The sequence below is a fragment of the Vipera berus genome (assembly GCF_964194415.1).
Source record: "Vipera berus genome assembly, chromosome: 15".
Lineage (NCBI taxonomy): Eukaryota > Metazoa > Chordata > Lepidosauria > Squamata > Viperidae > Vipera > Vipera berus.
Window position 1 is genome coordinate 11019135 of NC_138218.1, and position 20622 is coordinate 11039756.

The window sequence follows — 20622 nt, forward strand, 5'->3', positions numbered from 1 at the left end:
CCTTCACACGCCAGGCTGGCTCGTTCAACTCGCTCCGCGTTAACACGCGCTAAGGCGACGAGTCGTCCTTCGGCAGGCGGGGGGAGCATTTCACACGTGGGGTCAGCCCTAGCCCAGCCCAACCCAGCCGAGGCAGCCTGGCCAGTCCCTGGTTCCGTGCGCCTTGCAAACCCAGAGACAGGAGGAGGACACCCGTGTCCGGGTGCAGGCTTGCGTGGACGTCGCGGCGGCGAATGCCAGCCTGCCTGTTTCTTTTAAAAGCGGCGCGACCCTCTCCATCCCCCAGGCCCCCTCCCCACCTTCAGGCGAGCGAGGAAGAGGGTGGCAGCCGGCTTGCAAGGCAGCTGCTAAGCCGGGGACGTCGCCTCCCGAGCTGAGCGGATTCCGCCTCTCCCCACCGGTTTGAGGAAACGGCACCCCACAGGCTACCCCCCTTCTCTCCCCATTGAGGAACTCTTGGCCTCCCTGACTCTCGCCGCCTGCTTTTGGGGGACCCCTCGGAGCCGGGCAGAGGGAGACCCCCTTGCCGGAGCGTTGCCTTCTCTCGCCACCCCGAAACCCCCCCTTTTTTCCCCAACCAAAGATGGTCAACGAACGCTGGAAAAATGTGGGGAGATCGGCGCAGCTGGAGGACGGACCACAGGAGAAATCTCAGGTAGGCTTCGTCCGGAGAGGACAGAGGGATTTAAGGAAGGAAGGAAGGAAGGAAGGAAGGAAGGAAGGAAGGAAGGAAGGAAGGAAGGAAGGAAGGAAGGAAGGAAGGAAGGAAGGAAGGAAGGAAGGAAGGAAGGAAGGAAGGAGGGCGCTGAGCCACCAGGGCGCAGAGACGGAGTTGGTGCAGGAAAGCGCCCCATCTCCAAAGGTGGATGCCGAGACATTTTTCAACACCTGGAGTAGTTGCCCTTCAGCCGGCCATCGGAATGCGTGGGGCTGTCTGCTTGGGGGAGGGGGAATCCATCCTGCTGGAGAGATGTTAAAGGGGGGGGGGGTCCGGTTTGCAACGATCAGCCTTCTCGGTCTGGAGACGGAAAGGCGAAGGGGCGATCTGAAGGGACAGGCTGGGACCTCGGAGACGCTCCTTTCGAGCGAGGAAGCAGGGAGCCCTCCTCGACCCCTAAACCCCCCCCCCGAAACTTTTCAGCCTCCTGCCCTTGGGGTGGCGGTAGGCAATTAAAAACCAAACCCCGAAACTAGCCAGGCGCTCTTGGTTAGCTCAGCCTTTTGCAGTCCGTTGGAGCAGAGGAAGAGCTGGGGATTTGCGGCGGGGGGGGGGGACCGGGAGGGGGGGCGGGCAGCAGCGGAGGGCACAGTTGCACAGCCGCCCCCCCCCCCACACACCCCAGCGTTCTGGAAACAGGTGTCGGTTTGCAAAAGGAAGGCTGCAGAAAGCAGAGGGGGGAATTGCGTAGAGATGCCAGCCAGTTTGCCAAAAAAGCAGGCCAAGGTGAGTTCTAGTCCTGCCTTAGCCATGAAAGGCGGCTGGGTGACTTTGGGTCAGTCACCAGGAGATGGCGAGGTCCAGTCCCTCCTTAGGTCTGACAGCCGGCTGGGTGACTTTCTGCCAACCACTAGGTGACAGTGAGTTCTAGTCCTGCCTTTGGCAACCAGAGCCAGCTGGGTAACTCTGGGCCAATCATCAGGAGACTGGGAGTTCTAGTCCTGCCTTAGGCTTGAAAGCTGGCTGAGTGGCTCTGAGTCTGTCCCCCTCTCTCATCCCAACCCACCTCACAGGGCTGTTGTGGTGGGGGAAATAGGAGGAGGAAGGTGTGGGGGATATGTTTGTCCCCTTGAGCTCTTGGTAAAAATAAGAAAAGGCGGGGTACAAAACAAAGAGAAGCCATCCCTTGCCCTCTCCCATTCTTTCCCCCTCCGAGGTGGCTTGCGCCCAGTCTCTGGATGGCTTCTTTGTCCTCCCTTTCCTCCCCAAGGGACCAGCTGGGAACCTGTGTGGCAAATGTGCCTTGAATTATTTAGTTTATTTGTTTACAGACAGAACGTCATCTCGGATTTTTTCCTCTCTCTCTGGCTCAGGCAGAGGATGGGGGAAAAAGGAAAGCTAGCTCAAGTCTCTCGTCGGCTCAGTCTTGCCCCACATCTGTTGGCAAAGCATATCTATCTTTTATTTTTTAATTAATTTGTATCCTTCCTTTATTATTTCTACAAATAACGCGTGGCAAGTGTATCTAATACTCCTATTTTCTCCACAACGACAACCCTGTGAGGTGGGCTGGGCTGAGAGAGAGAGAAGGGCTGGCCCAACGTCAACCAGTTTGCATTCATGCCTAAGGCAGGACTAGAACTCACCATCTCCTAATGATTGGCCCAAAGTCACCCAACTGGCTTTTGTGCCTAAGGCTGAGACTAGAACTTCTCATCGCCTGGTGATTGGCCCAAGATCACCCAGCCAGCTTTCATGCCTAAGGCAGGACTAGAACTCACCGTCTCCTAGCTATCATTTCACTAACCGAACTTGGAGCCTCCAATCCCATTAAGCAGCTATGCCCAGCAGCATCTTCACACTCTGGATGGGGAATCGGCGATGCCCAGTTTATTTGTCCCTCCGGCAGGTCTAGAACTCACTGTTTCCTAGTGATTGGCACAAAGTCATGCAGCCAGCTTTCATGGCTAGGGCGGGACTAGAACTCACAGTCTCCCGCTTTCCTTGCCTTTTGCTTCACCTCTAGGTATGCCCAGGCACAGGTGTGCAGCAGCTACCGAGATATTTCTGCTTTTAGCTCTGCTTCTTTGTAAGAAAGCATCCCTAACTCTCTCACCGCGGTGTCTGTCTCTGCACAGTTGCTAATTAGCAGATAATGTAACGGTCAGGCCACCTAGAGAAACGAGGAAGAGACGGGCACCAGTGTGCCTAATGCATACGTGCACGGATTTTGTGTCACACACTCAAAGCTGCACACACACACACACACACACCCGTCCACCAGCAAATAGCAGGTTCTTAGTCAAGATCTCGCTTGCATTCCCTTGTAAAAACCAAGACAATAAATCCAACCTTAGAAATGCAAACATGTGCCAAGTGGTGACAGGTGGCGCTGAAATAAAATATAGACATCCAGAAGGCCAGGCTCCGTTGGCAAAGCACCTTTTAAAAACGGGTCTACGTCCTTTGCACACTGCTGTTTCTATCGCCCTCCCCTTAATGTGTGGGAGAAGCAAATCCACACCATTTTACAGGTGTAGAAAAGGTTTTGTGCAAAATCAATGTGGGAGTCAGATTCACTTAACAACCGTGTTACTGACTTAACAGCTGCAGTGATTCACTTAATAACAAGGGCTGGAAAGGCCGTAAAATGGGGCAAAACTCACTTCTGCTTTGCAACGGAAATGGTGGTCGTAAGCCTAGGGCTACCTGTATGTAAGAGCGTCTCTATGTATAGGGGGCGGGAAAATGGAAAGTGCAACTACTTAGTTACTATATGTCTGCCAAATACGTGATAGGGCCACCGAATTGGAAAAGTCTGATCTTGCAGAGCTTTCTTGAATGTATGTGAAGAGACTCTTAAGAGTGCAGGGTTTTGAGTATGAAACTTCTGCTTTTCTTGAGTGGCAAGGAGTTGTGATGTCTTCCCTTGAGGCAGAGGGCAAAAGCCCTTTCAGACTTCATCTACCGCTTCCCAATGCAAGTGGGCACCATGTCCTTGGATATACTTCCACACACACATCCCACAACCCGAGAAAGCTTGGGCACCAAGGGAACGTAGACAGCTTGAGGGTAGCCTACCTTCAAGGCAAGAAGCTGAAAAGGTGGGAAATGAAGTTCCGATAAGGGGGACATGGCCTTCACCAGAAGTTCCCTTAGATAGCCAGCTGAAGCTGCAGAAGAACGCCAGTCTATTGCAGAAGTCATCAGAGATGAATCCAAGAACCAGGAAGGCTTTATTCGTTTCCACAGGGCATGTGTAGCACCTCCTGAAGAAGCTGAGCTGAGGTCATCCTGAGGGCTTGGCAGTCCTGCATCAGTTTTCCTGCAAGACAATGAATGAGAAGTTGGCACTTCTTTCCAAGGAGAACTTTGGAGAAATCCTTCTGAGGGGAAGTGAGGTTCCATGCGGGATAATGTGGTGGAGATGGTGGCCCTATTTTTCATGCCACTGTTATTGTTGTTAGCTGTGAAGTCGTGTCCGACCCATCGCAACCCTATGGACAATGTTCCTCCAGGCCTTCCTGTCCTCTACCATCTTCTGGAGTCCATTTAAGCTCATGCCTACTGCTTCAGTGATTCCATCCAGCCACCTCATTCTCTGTCGTTCATGCCACTATTGTCCCTCATGTTTCCATTTAGTAGAGGATCTCAAGAAGGAACGGTTCCCAATGAGAAAGTCTATTCTGGTGCTTCTGTCCATCCCAAGAGGCAGAAGCTGTCCTTTAGCGGATGGAGAACTTCTTCTCCCCTTGAAGAAAATCGCCATCCACTTTCTCTGCCCACTAATTGGGTGGAGATTTTCCAAATTTTTCTTGCTGCCAAGTTCTTATAATTACTGAGACGATAACTGAATATTTCATCTGGGGTATCAAATGATCTGAACTCTTTATCAGAATAAGAATTAGAGAGCCTGATCAGACAGAAAGATAGGACAGAGACTATCAGAATTTTTACTATTTAGAGTATGTTTTCCTCCAAAGAGTTGAGCTAACAGATGTGGTTCCTCATTCCACGTACTCCAGGCATCCAGTTATAGCCTCATAACCTGATGAACATTAGCTTAACATTATGCTTCTCCAGAGACTCAGCCAGATTGTTCTGTATCCTACCTGGAAACGATAGATCTCTTAGTGAACATTGAAGCTAGTTTACTTCTCTCTTTAAAAAAAAACATGGATTTCTTGAAGACTATTAAGACAGGAGTCTAAAATTACTCAACGGCAGTGTCAAGGAAGCAAAGAGAGCTTGCAGATTGGTTACCTAGTAAACGTTCTTTATTAAGTTATTCCATCTAATTATTGCTAATATTGGGGGAAGGAGAAAAACCTTCTAGAATTAAGTGCTTATTTTTTTATCATCTTGGGGAGGAAAGGGAGGGATTTTATTTTTTTTTCCTGCAGCCGTGGAAATGATGCTATATTTCTTGTGACAAAGCACCGGAGAAAAGAAGAAGAAGAAGAAAAAGAAGGAAAATTCCATCTCTGGAATAAGTGAGAGGTCTGGTGGTCTCAACTGTCTGATAGCTCCCGGGAGAAGCAACACCTTATTTTTGAAATCAGTGCTGTGCGGAAAAAAGATCCATTTTTCCCCCTACTGTTTTAACAAGCGTTTATTGGTTCCCCTGAAAGGAGAAGCCATTTTAGTTATGAGGTGCTCGTCTCATCCTTCCACATCAACTTAAAACCATTCACTTAGCAGCCATCTAAAGTTATAACGGCACCGGGGAAGTATCTTATGTCCGTTTTGCACACTTACATCCGTTGCAGCATCCCCGTGGTCATGTGATCAAAATTCGGACACTTGGCAACTGATTCCTATTTATGACGGTCGCAGTGTCCCGGGGTCACCTGATCCACTTTTGGGACCCTCTGACAAGCAAAGTCAATGAGGAAGACAGGTTCACCTCACAGGTTCACAACTGCAGCGATTCACTTAACAAAAGGGGCAAGGAAGGTCGTAAAATGGGACAAAATTCACTTAGCAACTGTCTTGCATACCAACAGAAATTTTAGGCTGAATCTGTGGTCGTATGTCAAGGACTGCCTGTATTCAGTTCTGAAGAAGGACGTCACCATCCCATAGGACTTTTTCAGATGTGAGTGGGATCGGACCAGTGTAAACTCTTAGCCTACCAGTAACCTCTTCTTTCGGATGTCACCCAGACTGGGTGGTCATAAGCAGATAAGGTGACCGTTTGTCTGAAATGGGATAGGGTTTCCTGCCTGAGCAGGGGGTTGGACTAGAAGACCTCCAAGGTCCCTTCCAACTCTGTTGTTCTATTCTATTCTATTCTATTCTATTCTATTCTATTCTATTCTATTCTATTCTATTCTATTCTATTCTATTCTATTCTATTCAATTCTATTCTATTCTATTCTATTCTATTCTATTCCTTATTTCTATTCTATTCTATTCTATTCCATTCCATTCCATTCCATTCCATTCCATTCCATTCTATTCTATTCTATTCTATTCTATTCTATTCTATTCTATTCCTTATTTCTATTCTATTCCTTTATTCTATTCTATTCTATTCTATTCTATTTCTATTCTATTCTATTCTATTCTATTCTATTCTATTCTATTCTATTCTATTCTATTCTATTCTATTCTATTCTATTCTATTCCATTCCATTCCATTCCATTGTAAATGTGGAGTTATCCAGGCAGTTTTAGTGGGTTAAAATAAATACTTAAGCTAATGCTAGGTCTACAATGGGCAGCACCATGGACAGCGAACGTTCCTAAGAGAATTCTCCACTGGTTGTCCTCAATTTACAACCACAACTGAGCCCCAAATTTCTGTTGCTAAGGAAGACGCCATCAGTCACTTTTTCAGTGCTGTTGTAACTGCAAATGGTCAATAAACAAATGGTTACAAGCCAAGGACTACCTGTATTTTTACAAAGCGCCCCTTGGTGCTGCCGCCTCATCCTCGTAGAATTTTAATTAGGCAGAAGCTCTGGGTTTGAGGCACCTTGGAAGACATGAGATGTGCAGGCTTGGAAATTATTTCCTCTCAAAAAAAAATAATAATCTCTTTCTTCCATATTATTTACAAATATTTTCATAGCACCCTTTGATTATATTCCCAGGCTGGTTTATTCAAAGAAGAAAACAATTAAAATGTAAATACCAACGAGAGAGAGAGAGAGAGAGAGAGAGAGAGAGAGAGAGAGAGAGAGAGAGAGAGAGAGAGAGAGAGAGAGAGAGAGAGAGAGAGAGAGAGAGAGAGAGAGAGAGAGAGAGAGAGAGAGAGAAGATAACGAGGAGAGGGAAGAGCAGAGAACAAAAAAAACAAATCAGCTTCAAGACACACAAAATTATGAAAATTTCGAGACAGGGCACAGGCCAAAAACTGCATATAAATAACGGGGAAATTAAAACAAGGGTTTTACATGGTGACTGAAGGGTTTTAAAGCAACAATCCTGTAGCCCCCCCCCCGAGAATACCAAAGGGGGGGAAACCCAGAAGGGAGGGAAGAAGGGTTAGGAGAGAGAAAATAGGAAAGGCTGAAAGAGAAATGTTATAGGAAGAAAAGAAGGAAGGATTAAGAGAGATAAAATATGGGTGATTGAAAGAGAAATATTATGAGAAGGGAGGGAGGGAGGAAAGGAGGGAGGGAGGAAGGGAGGGAGGGAGAGAGGAAAAGAGGGAGGGAGGAAGAGAGGAAGGAAAGGAGGAAGGGAAGAAGGAAGGAAGAGAAGGAGGGAGGAAGGGAGGGAGAAAGGGAGGATAGGAGGGAGGAAGAGAGGAAGGGAAGGAGGAAGGAAGAGAAGGAGGGAGGAAGGGAGGGAGGAAGAGGGAGGAAGGAAGGGAGGGAGGAAGGGAGGATAGGAGGGAGGGAGGGAGGAAGGAAGAGAAGGAGGGAGGAAGGGAGGGAGGGAGGAAGGGAGGAAAAGAGGGAGGGAGGAAGAAAGAGCAAGTTTTGGAAATCATTAAGGCAAGGTAAAATGGTGCTGTCAGTCCATCAATGCTGCTACTAATTTCCTCCTAGCCTTGACAGTGAGTTACAATACTGTAATTAAGTAGCTGACTAACTGCTCATTCAGACACTCCCAATCTCTCGCCCCATCACTCTGCTCCACAGCGGAGCCCAAGACCCACCCCGTCCCAGGAGGCCAAAGTTCCTTGAAGGGTTCCTCCTACTTGCCCAAAGGTGACCCAGGGCCCTCCGTCCCCAAGAGAGAGAATTATTGGTATATTCCACATGGATGCTCCCATTCCAAATTTATTTCCGCTGGAGTTAAAGCGCTATTGATTTTGACGAAGTTGACTTTGGGGCAAACCTTCTCAGAATTGCTTCGCGTCTACTGATCAAAGATCATCATAAAGCAGCATTTCTCAAGTTTGGGAAATTGCTTTTTGTTCAAACAACCATCTGGGTCCAATAATGGACGGAAACGCCTGGTGGGGGGGGAGCAGCCACTCTGGTACTCTCTTGAGCCTTTGAGGAAGGTGACCCGTGAGTGTATTGATAAATTTGGGGATAGATTCAAATCTGAAAGCCAAGGAACAGAAGGACAAGCAGACGAAACCCTGGATAGACAGCGCTGAAAGTGAGCGACGTGTGTTTAGCATCTAGCAAAGAAGATTAGACACGGGGAGAAAGCTTTTCAAATATTGAATGGGATAAGAACTTGCTAATAAGGTCAAAATGCTTAAAAGATTTACCTCTTCATCCCAGGAAGCTTACGGCGCTGATGCAGCCCAAACATTGGGAAAACAAACTCAGTTTGTTTGATCCTCTTCTGAAAATGCTGGCTAAGAAGTCTGAGATTCTATGGTTCGTGGTTGCCACTATAGGTGCTCCTTGACTTACAAGAGTTCATTTAGTGACCATTCAAAGTTACAATGGCTCTGAAAAAACTTTGGCAAGGAAGGTTGTAAATTGGGACACAATCCACTTAAGAATTGCCTTGCTTAGCAGCAGAAATTTGGGGTTCAATTGTGGTCGTAAGTCGAGGACTGCCTTGCGTCTGATAAATCTACGTGTTGCAGAAAGTTCAATGCTTCCTATTCTTCCTGACCAATGCATTTCTGTAGCACCTTTTCTTTTTTGGTACCTGGAAATGCTTTCACCGGGGACTGATGGTTAGGCAAGCCAAAACTATGTTGTCCCAAAGATGGGAGCCTTGGTGGAGCAGTGGGCTAATGCCTCCTTAAGAAACACCAGCTGCCTGCAATTAGTGCAGGTTCGCATCCCACCAGGCTCAAGGTTGACTCAGCCTTCCGTCCTTCCGAGGTAGGTAAAATGAGGACCCAGATTGTTGGGGGCAATTAAGCTGACTTTGTAATAATGCCGCTTGGGGGGGGGCGAAAGCCCTAATAAGCAGGCATATACATAGAATGAAGGCTACTGCTAAGCACATTGATTTATGCTTCTTAGATTGTAAGCCGCCCTGAGTCTTCGGAGAAGGGCGGGATATAAATGGGATTAAAATAAAATGCTTCTTAAGAACTGGAGAAGCTTCTTGGATGAGAAGTGAAAGGTCTTCAAGGAAAAACAAAGTCCCGTTGCCTTTTGAAGAAGCACCTTTGGGACAACCATGACCTGGATGATGGAGAACCAAGACTATGTTCTCTACTCCACCCCTTCAGAGATGATTTTTTTTAAGTCTCCTTAGGCCAACCAGTTAGGTTCTTCATAAAAACAGTTCAGCAAGGAGGCTCCGAAGGAGTCAAAAGTCCTATTTGGGTCAATTGCTTTGTGAGTGGCAGGACAGCTCTGTGGAACATAGAATCATTGATTGTATTCGTAAGTTGAGGACTAGCTATATAGTTTCCTTAAACTTGCCTATTTAGCATGATGCATGATTTCATGAGTTGGTACTTTACGTCTGCTTAGAATTTCATCCTGCTTCATGGCTCCTGCCTCTGACTTTGAACCAGGTTGGCTCCTATTCCCGGTTTGGGCTCATGTCCTGATTCCAGATTTCATCCTCCTCCTTAGTTCCCATCTTTGGCACTATGGTTGACTTCACATTCCTACTTCTGGCTTTTGACCTCTGGCTCTTGAGTCTTGGTTTCTGGTTCCAACACTTGGCTGATTGTAGACTTTTCATTCCCCCTTCAGCTTTTAATATCTTGTGTTGTTCCTGACTTCCAGTTTCTGCCTAGCGCTGCAATTTTTCTTAATGTCAATCTTGAAGTTGACGTATTTTGCAGTGAATGAAAGCCCAGTTCACCACCAAATGAAGAAAAAAAATCCTCAATCTTCCTTCCTTCCTTCCTTCTCTCATTCCCATCTTCTTCCTTCTGTCCTTTGTTCCTCCCTCCCTCCCTCCTTCCTTCCATTACAGTTGTAACTTGAGAACTGCCTGTAAACAAGAAGGCGTCACCAGCAAAGAAAGGTCTGCGTTCACACAATACACCTAATTTCCTTCTCAAATTAACCCAGGCATTGTGCTTTTTAAAAAATGCCCTCTCCCTAATGCACACAGCTATTGCATTTGTATTGGTCTGAATCGTAAACCATTGAATTACAAGTCAATTGCAAGTCGAGGATTTGGGCATATGGGTGTTGCAATGCAAATGAAGGGATATTCAAATGTAAATTGGGAAATTAAAAAAAAATCCACCATAGTTGCATCGAAAAAGGAAACTAATATCTCCTTGATTGATATGAAAAAGTAAAACAAAATTGGCTCAGGCTAACCAATCCAGAACGAAGGAGAAATTTCCGGACAGTGAGAACAATCAACTAGTGGAACTATTTCTACTTTGTTCAGGCGTTGCTTCATGAATGTCTTTTGCTACCTCTCCCTTTTATTCAGGATGTCTTCAATACAGATAGTTCTTGACATGCAACCACGATTGCCATCCTTGTTAAGTGAATCCCTGAAATTGTTAAATTAGTAACAGGGTTGTTAAGTGAATCTGCCTTCCCCATTGGCTTCGAATGTCAGAGGATCACAAAAATCGATCAGGTGACCCTGGGATGCTGCAATGGTTGTAAGTGTGAAAAATAGTCAAAAGTCACTTTTTTCAGTGCTGTTGTAACTTTGAAGGGTCACTAAATGAACTGTGGTAAGGCGAGGACTATCTGTACTACACAGCTCTCCCCACCTCCCCCTTCCTCTTGATCCATTCACTCTTCCTTCCTAGCTTTGCCTTGCATTCCTTCCTCATTCAGTCATTCATTAACCCAACCCAACTCAACCCAACCCAACCCAACCCAACCCAACTCAACCCAACCCAACTCAACCCAACCCAACCCCAAACTCTCATTGCTTTGTACCTTTGACTCATTTTTATACTTGATCCTCATTCTGACCCAGTCTCCTTTTTTGTCCACAAGTACCTCAAAGTCTCTCTCCTCCACCTCAAAATTCAACTGATTTTTACGTTCTTCCTCACCTAGGCAGCAAATATAACCAGCACCATTTCCAAAAAGACGCCTCAAACGGTCCACCTTTCTGCGATGTTCCATTTTTGTTCACCCAGCCCATATTTGCAAGAGAGAGCATGGCTTTCAACCCTCGCTACCTTAATCTTGATCTAATTTGCACTTCACCGTTCTTCTTGGCAAGCTATCCCATAATCTCCTCATAAACATCTCAGCCCTGCTTGCGTTCTGATAAAGAACATAAGCAAGTCATCAGCCGCCAGTAACTTGGGCACAGTTTGCACCTCGACAGCTGGCAGGCAGGCGGGGAAAATAGACTGCCATATCAGTTCTAATAGCTGATCGTTTACGTCCAAATGACAGCAAAACGGCTTTCGAGATCCCAGGCCCGCTCCCCACCCAGGCTAATTTTAATCTTCCCTGTGATGCAATGCTTCCTGATCACAAATAAATAATTGGGTTGTGTTTTTTTCCTTTTGCATTCCACAGCTTCATTTATAGACTAGGCCTGCAGCTGGCACAAAGCAAAGAGCTCTCTTTGCTTGGGGTTTAGTATTACAGAAGCCAAGGCTTCATGTCGGGTTAGAAAGAAGCCATCATTGATCGCAAATCGTAAAACATTGAATAATAGAGTTGGAAGGGACCTTGGAGGTCTTCTAGTCCAACCACCTGCTCGAGCAGGGGACCCCATACCATTTCAGACTAACGGCTGTCTAGTCTCTTCTTAAAAGCCTCCAGTGTTGGAGTACCTACAACTTCTGGAGGCAAGGAGCTCCACTGGTTGATTGTTCTCACTGTTAGGAAATTTCTTCTCAGTTTCAGGTAGCTTCTCTCCTTGATTACTATCTTTTCCTCCACTCCATAAGCCACCCTCCTTCCTAGCACTGATGGCGTTCCCTACTTGGGTCATGAGACGCCTGCAAGGGGACCACCCAGTTCAGAGAGCACCGAGGTCTCCCTCGCTTATCTCACTGCAGATGCATTGCTGATGTCAGCCTTAGACAGGCAACCCAACCTACTACGTCCTGTTTTCCCCGCTCCTGGTTCTTCCACCTCCAGGAAGAGACGATCAGAAGATAATTGGTTTAACTTCAGAGATGTCTCCGTTATCAGTCTTGGCATCTTTGGTTGGGAGGAGTGCACAGGTCGCAAAAAAACCACCGTGCAGCACATCGGCTGCTTTAAGAGCGCCCGCCTAGAGAAGAGACCCAGGTCCTTCCCTTCCACGGGTTTTCATGAAGCTAAATTAAAATTTAGCTCTGGCCCTTCAGCTCAAGGGTCCGGGCGCCTATGGCCTGTCCCTTTTCTGTGGCCGACTTCCCACATCAAGGACACAACCTGGGAGACAGTGGGAGCCTTTGGCTTCCCCTCCTTCCCCTCCTTCCCCTTTCCTTAAGGAGCTTATTGCTGAAGTCATCTTAATGCAAATGGTTGCGGGGGTGGAAAAGAGGGAAGGCTGGAAGGAGGACGTCAGTCGAAGCAGATTTGCACGAAGGGGGAAAACCACGGAAGGAAAGGAGGAGAAAAGGTCCAGAAGTAGCGAAGTGGGGAAGGATTTGCCCCATTTTTTAAAAAAAAATCCCATTTATATCCCGCCCTTCTCCGAAGACTCAGGGCGGCTTACAATCTAAGAAGCACAAATCAGTGTGCTTAGCAATAGCCTTCATTCTATGTATATGCCTGCTTAGTAGGGCTTTTGCCCCCCCCCCCAGCGGCATTATTACAAAGTCAGCTTAATTGCCCCCAACAATCTGGGTCCTCATTTTACCTACCTGGGAAGGATGGAAGGCTGAGTCAACCTTGAGCCTGGTGGGATGCGAACCTGCACTAATTGCAGGCAGCTGGCGTTACTTAAGGAGGCATTAGCCCACTGCTCCACCAAGGATCCTTTTCCCAGAGAGAAACCGGTCTTTAGTCGCAACTTCGCAAGACGCAGCCTCCTCTTCTAGGCCACGGTCCCTTCTGACAGCTGCACTGAAAATCAGAAAACATCCCAGCCTCTCCGGAGCATGGACAAGGAAAAATGAATAGCCAGATGGAAGGAAGAAGCTGAACGATAGAAAACAGAGGGAAGGAACACGGCGGTCCTGATTTGAGACACCCCAAACTGCAGAGAACTCAAGGGGAAGCGACTACGCTTGTCGAAGGTGCTAAAAACAGAGCAGAACAGAATAACCCGAGTTGGAAGGGACCTTGGAGGTCTTCTAGTCCAACCCCCGGCTCAAGCAGTTTACCCTATAGCATTTCTCCAGAAATTCCTCCTTAGTTCCAGGTTGCTTCTCTCCTTGATTAGTTTCCATCCGTTGGTTCTTGTCTTGCTTTCTGGTGCTTTGGAAAATAGGTTGCCCCCTCCCCTCTTTGTGGTAGCCCCTCAAATATTGGAAGACTTCTATTATGTCAGCCCTCTCCCTTCTTTTCCTTAGACTAGACAAACCCAATTCCTGCAACCGTCCTTCGTACCTTTTAGCCTCCAGACCCGTAATCATCTTCCTTGCTCTTCTCTGCACTCTTTCTGGAGTCTCAACGTCTTTTCTATATTGTGGCGAGCAAAACTGGATGCAGCATTCCAAGCGTGGCCTTACCAAAGGCTTTACGAAGAGCTACTAGCACCCCTTTGTGATCTTGGTTCTGTCCCTCTGTTAATGCAACCTAGGCTTGCGTTGGCTTTTTTGGCTGCTGCCCCACACTGCTGCAAAGTGTTTTATATTCAGATGTTTGGTCTTCAGAGAGGAACAAAAAAAATCCCCCATTGTTCTTTTGCATTGGCCGTGTTTGTTTCTTTCATGTCAAAGCCAAAAGCCCACTCGTGGCTTCTTGGCATCACGCATCATAAAGAAAGAAGCCATTATCTATGGGAAAGAAGAACGGCCAGCTCTTTCTGCCCAATTCGGCACAGCCACTGCAATTCCCTCTGATTGTTAATGCCGAACAGAAGGAATGTTAATCGCCTCTCGTTCTGAGGCGATAAAGTCTCTTTAAAGTCATCCTGAACTGAGAATGGAGGGGAGGGGGGCGGAATTGGGCCCGTCCCTTTTGGAAAAGCAGAGCAAGCTTGCCTCCACCTCGGAGCCGGCACAAAGCTTGCAGCGGTGTAACGCTGCCGTTGTTCTGAAGGAAATACCAGATGCTTTGATTGCTACCACACTTCCAAAGCATCGCAATTAACACTTCATCCTCAAAGAAAAAGCTTCATTGGTTGAGATGCGTTGTACACAAGCTGGAAAAGCATGCCACAATATAAGTGCACAACTACCGTCCAAAAGGACCTTTCCTGTTTGAAAGACCTAACCGATGACGTGGATATAAAACCATTCAAGGTAGACTTTGTTCATTGAGTGACCATTCGAACTTGCCACAGCACTGAAAAAAGTGACTTGCGACCGTTTTTTCAGATCTACGGCTGTTGCAGCATCCCCCATGGTCACGTGATCAAAATTCGGCCACTTGGCAACTGACTCAGAGTTATGTCGGTTGCAGAGTCCAAGGGTCATGTGATCCCCTTTTGCGACCTTCTGACCAGAAAAAGTCAGGTTCGTGTGACTAAACACCTGCAATGATTGAGTTGAGAACGGTGTGAAGAAAGGTTGTAAAAATGGGGCAAAACTCACTTAACAAATGTCTCGCTTAACAACGTAATTTTTTGGCTCACTTGTGATCATAAGTCGAGGACTCCCTGTATATACTCACATATATAGGACAGGTCATGTGCACGTAATCAGCGTGTGCCCGTTTGCCCTAAACTGCCTTTCTAGGAGCTACTTGAGCTCAACCTGTTCTTCTCGAGGTACGTTGGACTGCAACTTCGATTGTTCATCCTCACAAGAAATTATGGGAGTTGTGATAGCGCAATGCCCAAAGTTTCAATCTGTGGGGAGAGCAGAGGTTGACTGATTGCTGTTTCTCAAGACGGACCACAAGTTCATCTGCTGTGGTGCTCTCAGCTATAACCAGCACTTTCCCAGCTTGATAAGAAGTTGTAAATCAAGTGCATTTACTATCCTGCTGGGTTGCAGAACCATCTATCGCTCTTCCATCTTCCTTCAGAGTTGCGAGGGTCACAGAAGTCTTCCTTCCAGCCAGCACCCCACGTCTACGGTGGAAGTTCAGCAGGAGACAAACAAAGTGGTGAGTTCAGCCCAGAGATCAAGAACAACCCAAAGGATGTTCTCAAAAATGTTTCAGGAAGGAAACAACCTTCTGGGTCAGGAAATTTCTCCTTAGTTCCAGGTTGCTTCTCTCCTTGATTAGTTTCCATCTGTTGTTTCTTGTCCTGCTGCCAGCACTTTGGAGAATAGGTTGAACCCCCCCTCCTCTTTATTGGGGCAGCCCCTCAGCTACTGGAAGACAGAAATAATCTCACCTTATTTGCTCTTATTTGCCCATTGATCAAATGTACTGGTGCTGATACTTGCAAGAAAACAACCAGGCTCAGAGCAATTGTATATAAATAGGGATCAAACCCCACACTCACAGCACTGATGATGTTACCTGGTTGGGTTGGGTAATAAAATGTCTGCAAGAAAAGAAGCAAGCTCAGAGAGCATCAAAGACCCCACAGTCCTCCTCCTCCTCCTCCTCCCCCAATTCCTCTTTGCAAACCCCACTCCCTTGTAGTACTGATGGTGTTATCTAGTTGGATAATCAAACGTCTGCGAGAAAACAAGCTTAAAAAGGATCGAGGACCCCACAAACCACCTCTGTTAGGAAAGGCAGCTGTGCATAGAGGAATTTATTCATTTCCTTATCCGTTTATTGATTCGTTTATTAGATTTATACCATCACCCAACGTGCTGAACAATTCTAGGTGTTTTTCGATTTGGGGAAACATAAAAGCAAGGAATTAAATGTAGAATAAAAGGGAATGCAATGCCATAAACATTCAGAATGGAGAGAGAGAGAGAGAGAGAGAGAGAGAGAGAGAGAGAGAGAGAGAGAGAGAGAGAGAGAGAGAGAGAGAGAGAGAGAGAGAGAGAGAGAGAGAGAGAGAACAATCGCTAGCAAATAACCGAAATAAGAATTAGAACATAATTAATTGGGGATAATCCAGACATAACTCAATCGAGATCTTTTAATCTACCGAAGGACATAGCTGCAAATGCACACCCCAAATATAGACCTAGTTTTTTCCCCATTTGCACAGTGTGAATGACAAATGGACTTATTCAAACACAAATCAAACACTGTTGCCTCTATCAGTCACTTCTCTCCATTCTCCTAACCCTCCGGCTTTAATCACCATGCCTGAATTTTTTTTTTAAAAAAAAATCTTATTAGGTCTGAATATGAGAATGCAGCTGGAACAAAACCAGTTTTGTTGACAAGCAAAGTCAATGGGGAAACCGGATCCACTTAACAACCGTGTTACTAACTGAAGAAGGGCAGTGATTCACTTAACCACTATGGCGAGAAAGGTCGTAAAATGGGGCAAAACTCAGTTAACAGCTGTCTCACTTAGTAACATAAATTCGGGGTTCAATTGCGGCTGATAGCCCAGAACTGCCTGTATATCCGCAAACTGTGCAATCTGACCATTTCTGAGTATTGGTAATATCATTTATGGGGAACAGCCAAGGGAATTATAGTCAGGGATTGGAAAAGTACTGTGATCCCAGATATCAAAGAACAGATCCACCAAATATGTCATTTACCCATTTTTGAAAAGGCGACTTCTTTTCCTACTACTACTAATAATAAAAATGACACCATCCTTTCCCTTGGGCACAGATTTCATAATATTTTTCAAGAGTAAATAAACTTTGATGTACAGTTTGATATGTTGTTATTACATGATGAAATGAATGTGGGCATAATTGGGTGGTTTATGTTAATTAGGTTGGTTTTTAAGGTTTTTTTTTCCCCTGTACGTTCGTTGGGTGGACAGTTTTTTTTTCTATTTTTGGCACCGCAATTTCATAATGCATTAGTTAATTTGTGAGGATATTATTTATTTATTTTTATCCATTATTTTCTTCTACACTTCTGTTTTCTGGATTGTTGTTTTTTTTATTTTAAAAAAGACTCATTTTAGACATTGGGAGTTGGATGGCACATACGTTTAATTAATCATCATCTTCTTTCCTGTGTTGGCTTGCAGATGTATTGGCTTCTCAACCATCTTAATAACTTTGCATTTGAAAGCTAAGCAGGGTTTGCCTTTTTAATACTTGGTGGCAGATCTCCACAAAATGTTATGGCATTAAACTGGAGTAGGATTAAAAAAGAAAAAAACCTAGAAAGAGGTGATAAATAGACAGAGAGAGAGAGAGAGAGAGAGAGAGAGAGAGAGAGAGAGAGAGAGAGAGAGAGAGAGAGAGAGAGAGAGAGAGAGAGAGAGAGAGAGATACACAGAGAGAGATGGTTGGCCAGACAGAGAGATGATAGAAGACATGGATGGATGGATAAAAGACATGGAGGGAGGGAGGAAGATAGGGACGGAGGGAGGAAGGGAGGGAGAGATGATAGCAGTAATGGATCTAAACTTATCAAGGAGAAAAGCAACCGAGAACTAAGGAAAAATTTCCTGATAGTTAGAACAATTAACCAGTGGAACGACTTGCCTCTAGAAGTTGGGGGTACTCCATTCATTTTTTAGTGACCTTGCAAGGTCTAACTGAGCACCTTCCAAATTTGTAAGGATTTAAGAAAAAACATCCCATCAAAACCAAGAGCTGAACCTAGAAGCTGCCCACAAGCTCACCTGATCATCTGTTCTTTCTCCACTGAGCTGAGTAATTATGATTCCTAAATTTCCCTGGCTAAGTACAAAGGAGCATGTGCAAAACAAATGCTAATCTGGGCTCTCCATTTATTCTCAGCTCATGCGTTGCCTCTTTGGGGAGAGCGATATCACAACAGCCACATAAGGTTCCTCCATTGTGTTGCAGTATTTTCCTTTGAAACACAGAGAAATCTGTTTGGGAAAGCACGAGTAAGCTTCTATCCAGGGGCCACTGCATTGCAAAACACCTGCCTGGCCTGCCCGCTTCTTTACAGGACAGATTTTAAAAATCTGCTCTTTACGGCGCATTACTCAGAATCAGTTTGGTCATTTAGGCACCAGGTTAGAAAGCAGGAGGTGGTGAATTCTAGTCCTCTCTTAGGCAAGAAGCTGGCTTGGTGACTCTGGCCAATCACCAGGAGGTGGTGAGTTCTAGTCGTGCCTCAGGTACGAAAGCCATCTGGGTGACTTTGGGCCAGTCACCCCCTCCCCTCAGTCTTGGGGACTACGAATGGAGCTGGAGTCAACCACGTGGTTGACGTGACTGTGTTGCTGCCAGCGTGGTATGGGATGGAATTTTGGGGGGGGTCTCATGTGAATTTTTTTTATTACTTGTAATCCACTGGGAATCACCTGTTAGAGTTTTATAATGAGCCATATAAATTTGTTAAATGGATAAACACAGGGTTTCAGTCCAGTTCTGTTGAGTTTTTTGAGGTCATGCAAGATTGAACCTAGAAACTAGAATCACAGGGTTGGAAGGACTGGGTTGGGTTTCTCCATGGGACATCATGGTGGGCTTCCGAAATGACCTCTCCACCTTCTGTCTGATCCTAGAGAGTGAATTGTGGCTATATTCTCTGCACCGTTCTCCTCTCCGTGGTGATCCTCTTAGCTGTGACCGTCACCGCTGCCATCCTCTTCATGAACCACTACCACACCCCGGTCACCGAATCCCCGCCCATCATCACCACCAATCCGGACGATACCAACGCTTTGGTCACCATTGAGAAAGCTGACAGTTCCCGCATCAACATCTTCATTGACCCCAACTGTCCGAGCCAAGCCAACAGCTTCGTCCGCTTGGAGAGCCTGCAAACATCCCTCTTGCGAGTCGTGACGGACCATGAGGCCGAGACCAAGTCCTCCGCGGGGCAGGACCGAGCCTTGCTGGTGGGCCTCTCGGACGAGGTCTCCAAGCTGCTCTCTCACACCACCCAGCTCCGAATGGACTGTGAGAATTTGAAGAAGGGTCACGGCGCCCTCGGGCAGGAGCTGAGCGCCCTCCAGAACGAGCAAGGGCGGCTCATACAGGTGAGTCCAAGACTCAAAATGCTTGGAGGTGAGACTTGCTCAAAGGGCTAGCTCAGGGGTCTTCAAGCTTGGCCCTTTTATGACTTGTGGACTTCAACTCCCAGAATTCCTCAGCCAGAAGTCCACAAGTCATAAAAGGGCCCAAGTTTGAAGACCCCTGGGCTAGATTGACACTTTGGGTTCAAAGCGAAAGAGCTACCGCCAGCCTTGTGAGGTAGTCCAGACAAGAGGCACGCCCAGAAGTGCTCAACTTACAACAGTTCACTTAATGACCATTCAAAGTTACAGCGGCACTGAAACAAACGACTTACAACCGTTTTCCAGACTTACGGCCGTTGCAGCGTCCCCCTGGTCACGTGATCAAAATGCAGAGGCTACTGACTCATATTTATGACGGTCGCAGTGCCCAAGGGTCGTGGTTTCACCTTTTGGGAACTTCTGATGAGCAAAGTCAATGGGGAAGCTGGATTTGCCCCTCCCTCTTAAACTATAAGTTCTCAAACCAGCTTCAGACCATCTTTAAACAATCTTGGTCAGAGCCATGGATATTTGGAGGATGTTCCCATTTTATGGCAATTTTTCCAGACAAGATTAAATACCAGACACAATTTAAAGTGCTAATTAATCTTTTACCAAGTTGTTATGTTTTTCAAGGGCAATATTCTATTCTGAATTGCAGATTTTTATTTTTATTTTTTTGAGATGAAATGCAAAGTGCCTACTTTAGCTTCTTGCCATTGTCAGCTTGCCTTTTCAAGAGCACAACTGCAGTGTGTACATAATGGGGTGTGTATATCCTTTTTTAATTTTGTGAGGCCCTTGGCAAATCTAGCCGATGCTGACTCTCAGGTGGCCTTGCATGCAAAATCTGCAAAGCTACATCAACTGGTTATTACAGAATTCCAGAATCCTACCTCACTCGGTCTTCTTTCCACTGGAAATTGGGTAATTTTTGAAAACAGCAGGCACAGGACCCAACAGGGCAGCCGAGATTGTTCTTTTTTTGATATATAACCAAGCTTTCTTTACCACAACAAGTTCTTTTCTCCTTAACTGCGTTGCAACATTTTCTTTAGAAGCAGGATGCGAAGTCTAGGAGAGAAAGATAAAAGAAACACGATCAGCACTCAGCCTCAACAGCTTTTCAAACATGCAAAACTGTGGCTGGGGAAATTGGGTGGGGGACGTCTTCAGATTTCTCTCAGAAGTGGGATAAATTCTCCAACGGATTTTTCAAGAATGGAAAACGGGGTTAGGTTATTGTGGATAGGATGGCCACATCCGTGGAATTTTCATAGCTACTTGGAAATCACTTGCTGTAACCTTCTCTGATGTTTCTTTGAATGAGGGTTTCCCAGTGGTCTCCTCTCCAATTGATAAGCAGGCTGGATCCTGCTTAGCGCTGAGCCTCACAAAAGGAAGCAAATTGCTTGTTTTGTCGCTAAGAAAATTCCGCAGACAGAACTCGACTAAGTCACCAAGAAATGGAAGGAGATGGATATAAAACTTTTCCCCCCCCACATCAGGTAGTCTTTGATTTATGACCAGGCATTTAATGACCAAAAAAAAATGGGGCAAAA

The 20622-nt window shown here is 46.1% G+C and overlaps 1 protein-coding gene across 1 annotated transcript in view; it reads left to right on the plus strand.

Moving 5' to 3' along the window:
* Positions 1 to 583: 583 nt before the first annotated feature.
* Positions 584 to 20622, plus strand: part of FIBCD1 (fibrinogen C domain containing 1) — a gene marked incomplete at both ends in the record, with an annotated part of 41101 nt that continues 21062 nt past the window's right edge. The window contains 2 exons of the mRNA XM_081339501.1: positions 584 to 655; positions 18566 to 19042. Coding sequence (XP_081195627.1) covers positions 584 to 655; positions 18566 to 19042 — 549 coding nt within the window. The remainder of the gene's footprint in view (positions 656 to 18565; positions 19043 to 20622) is intronic.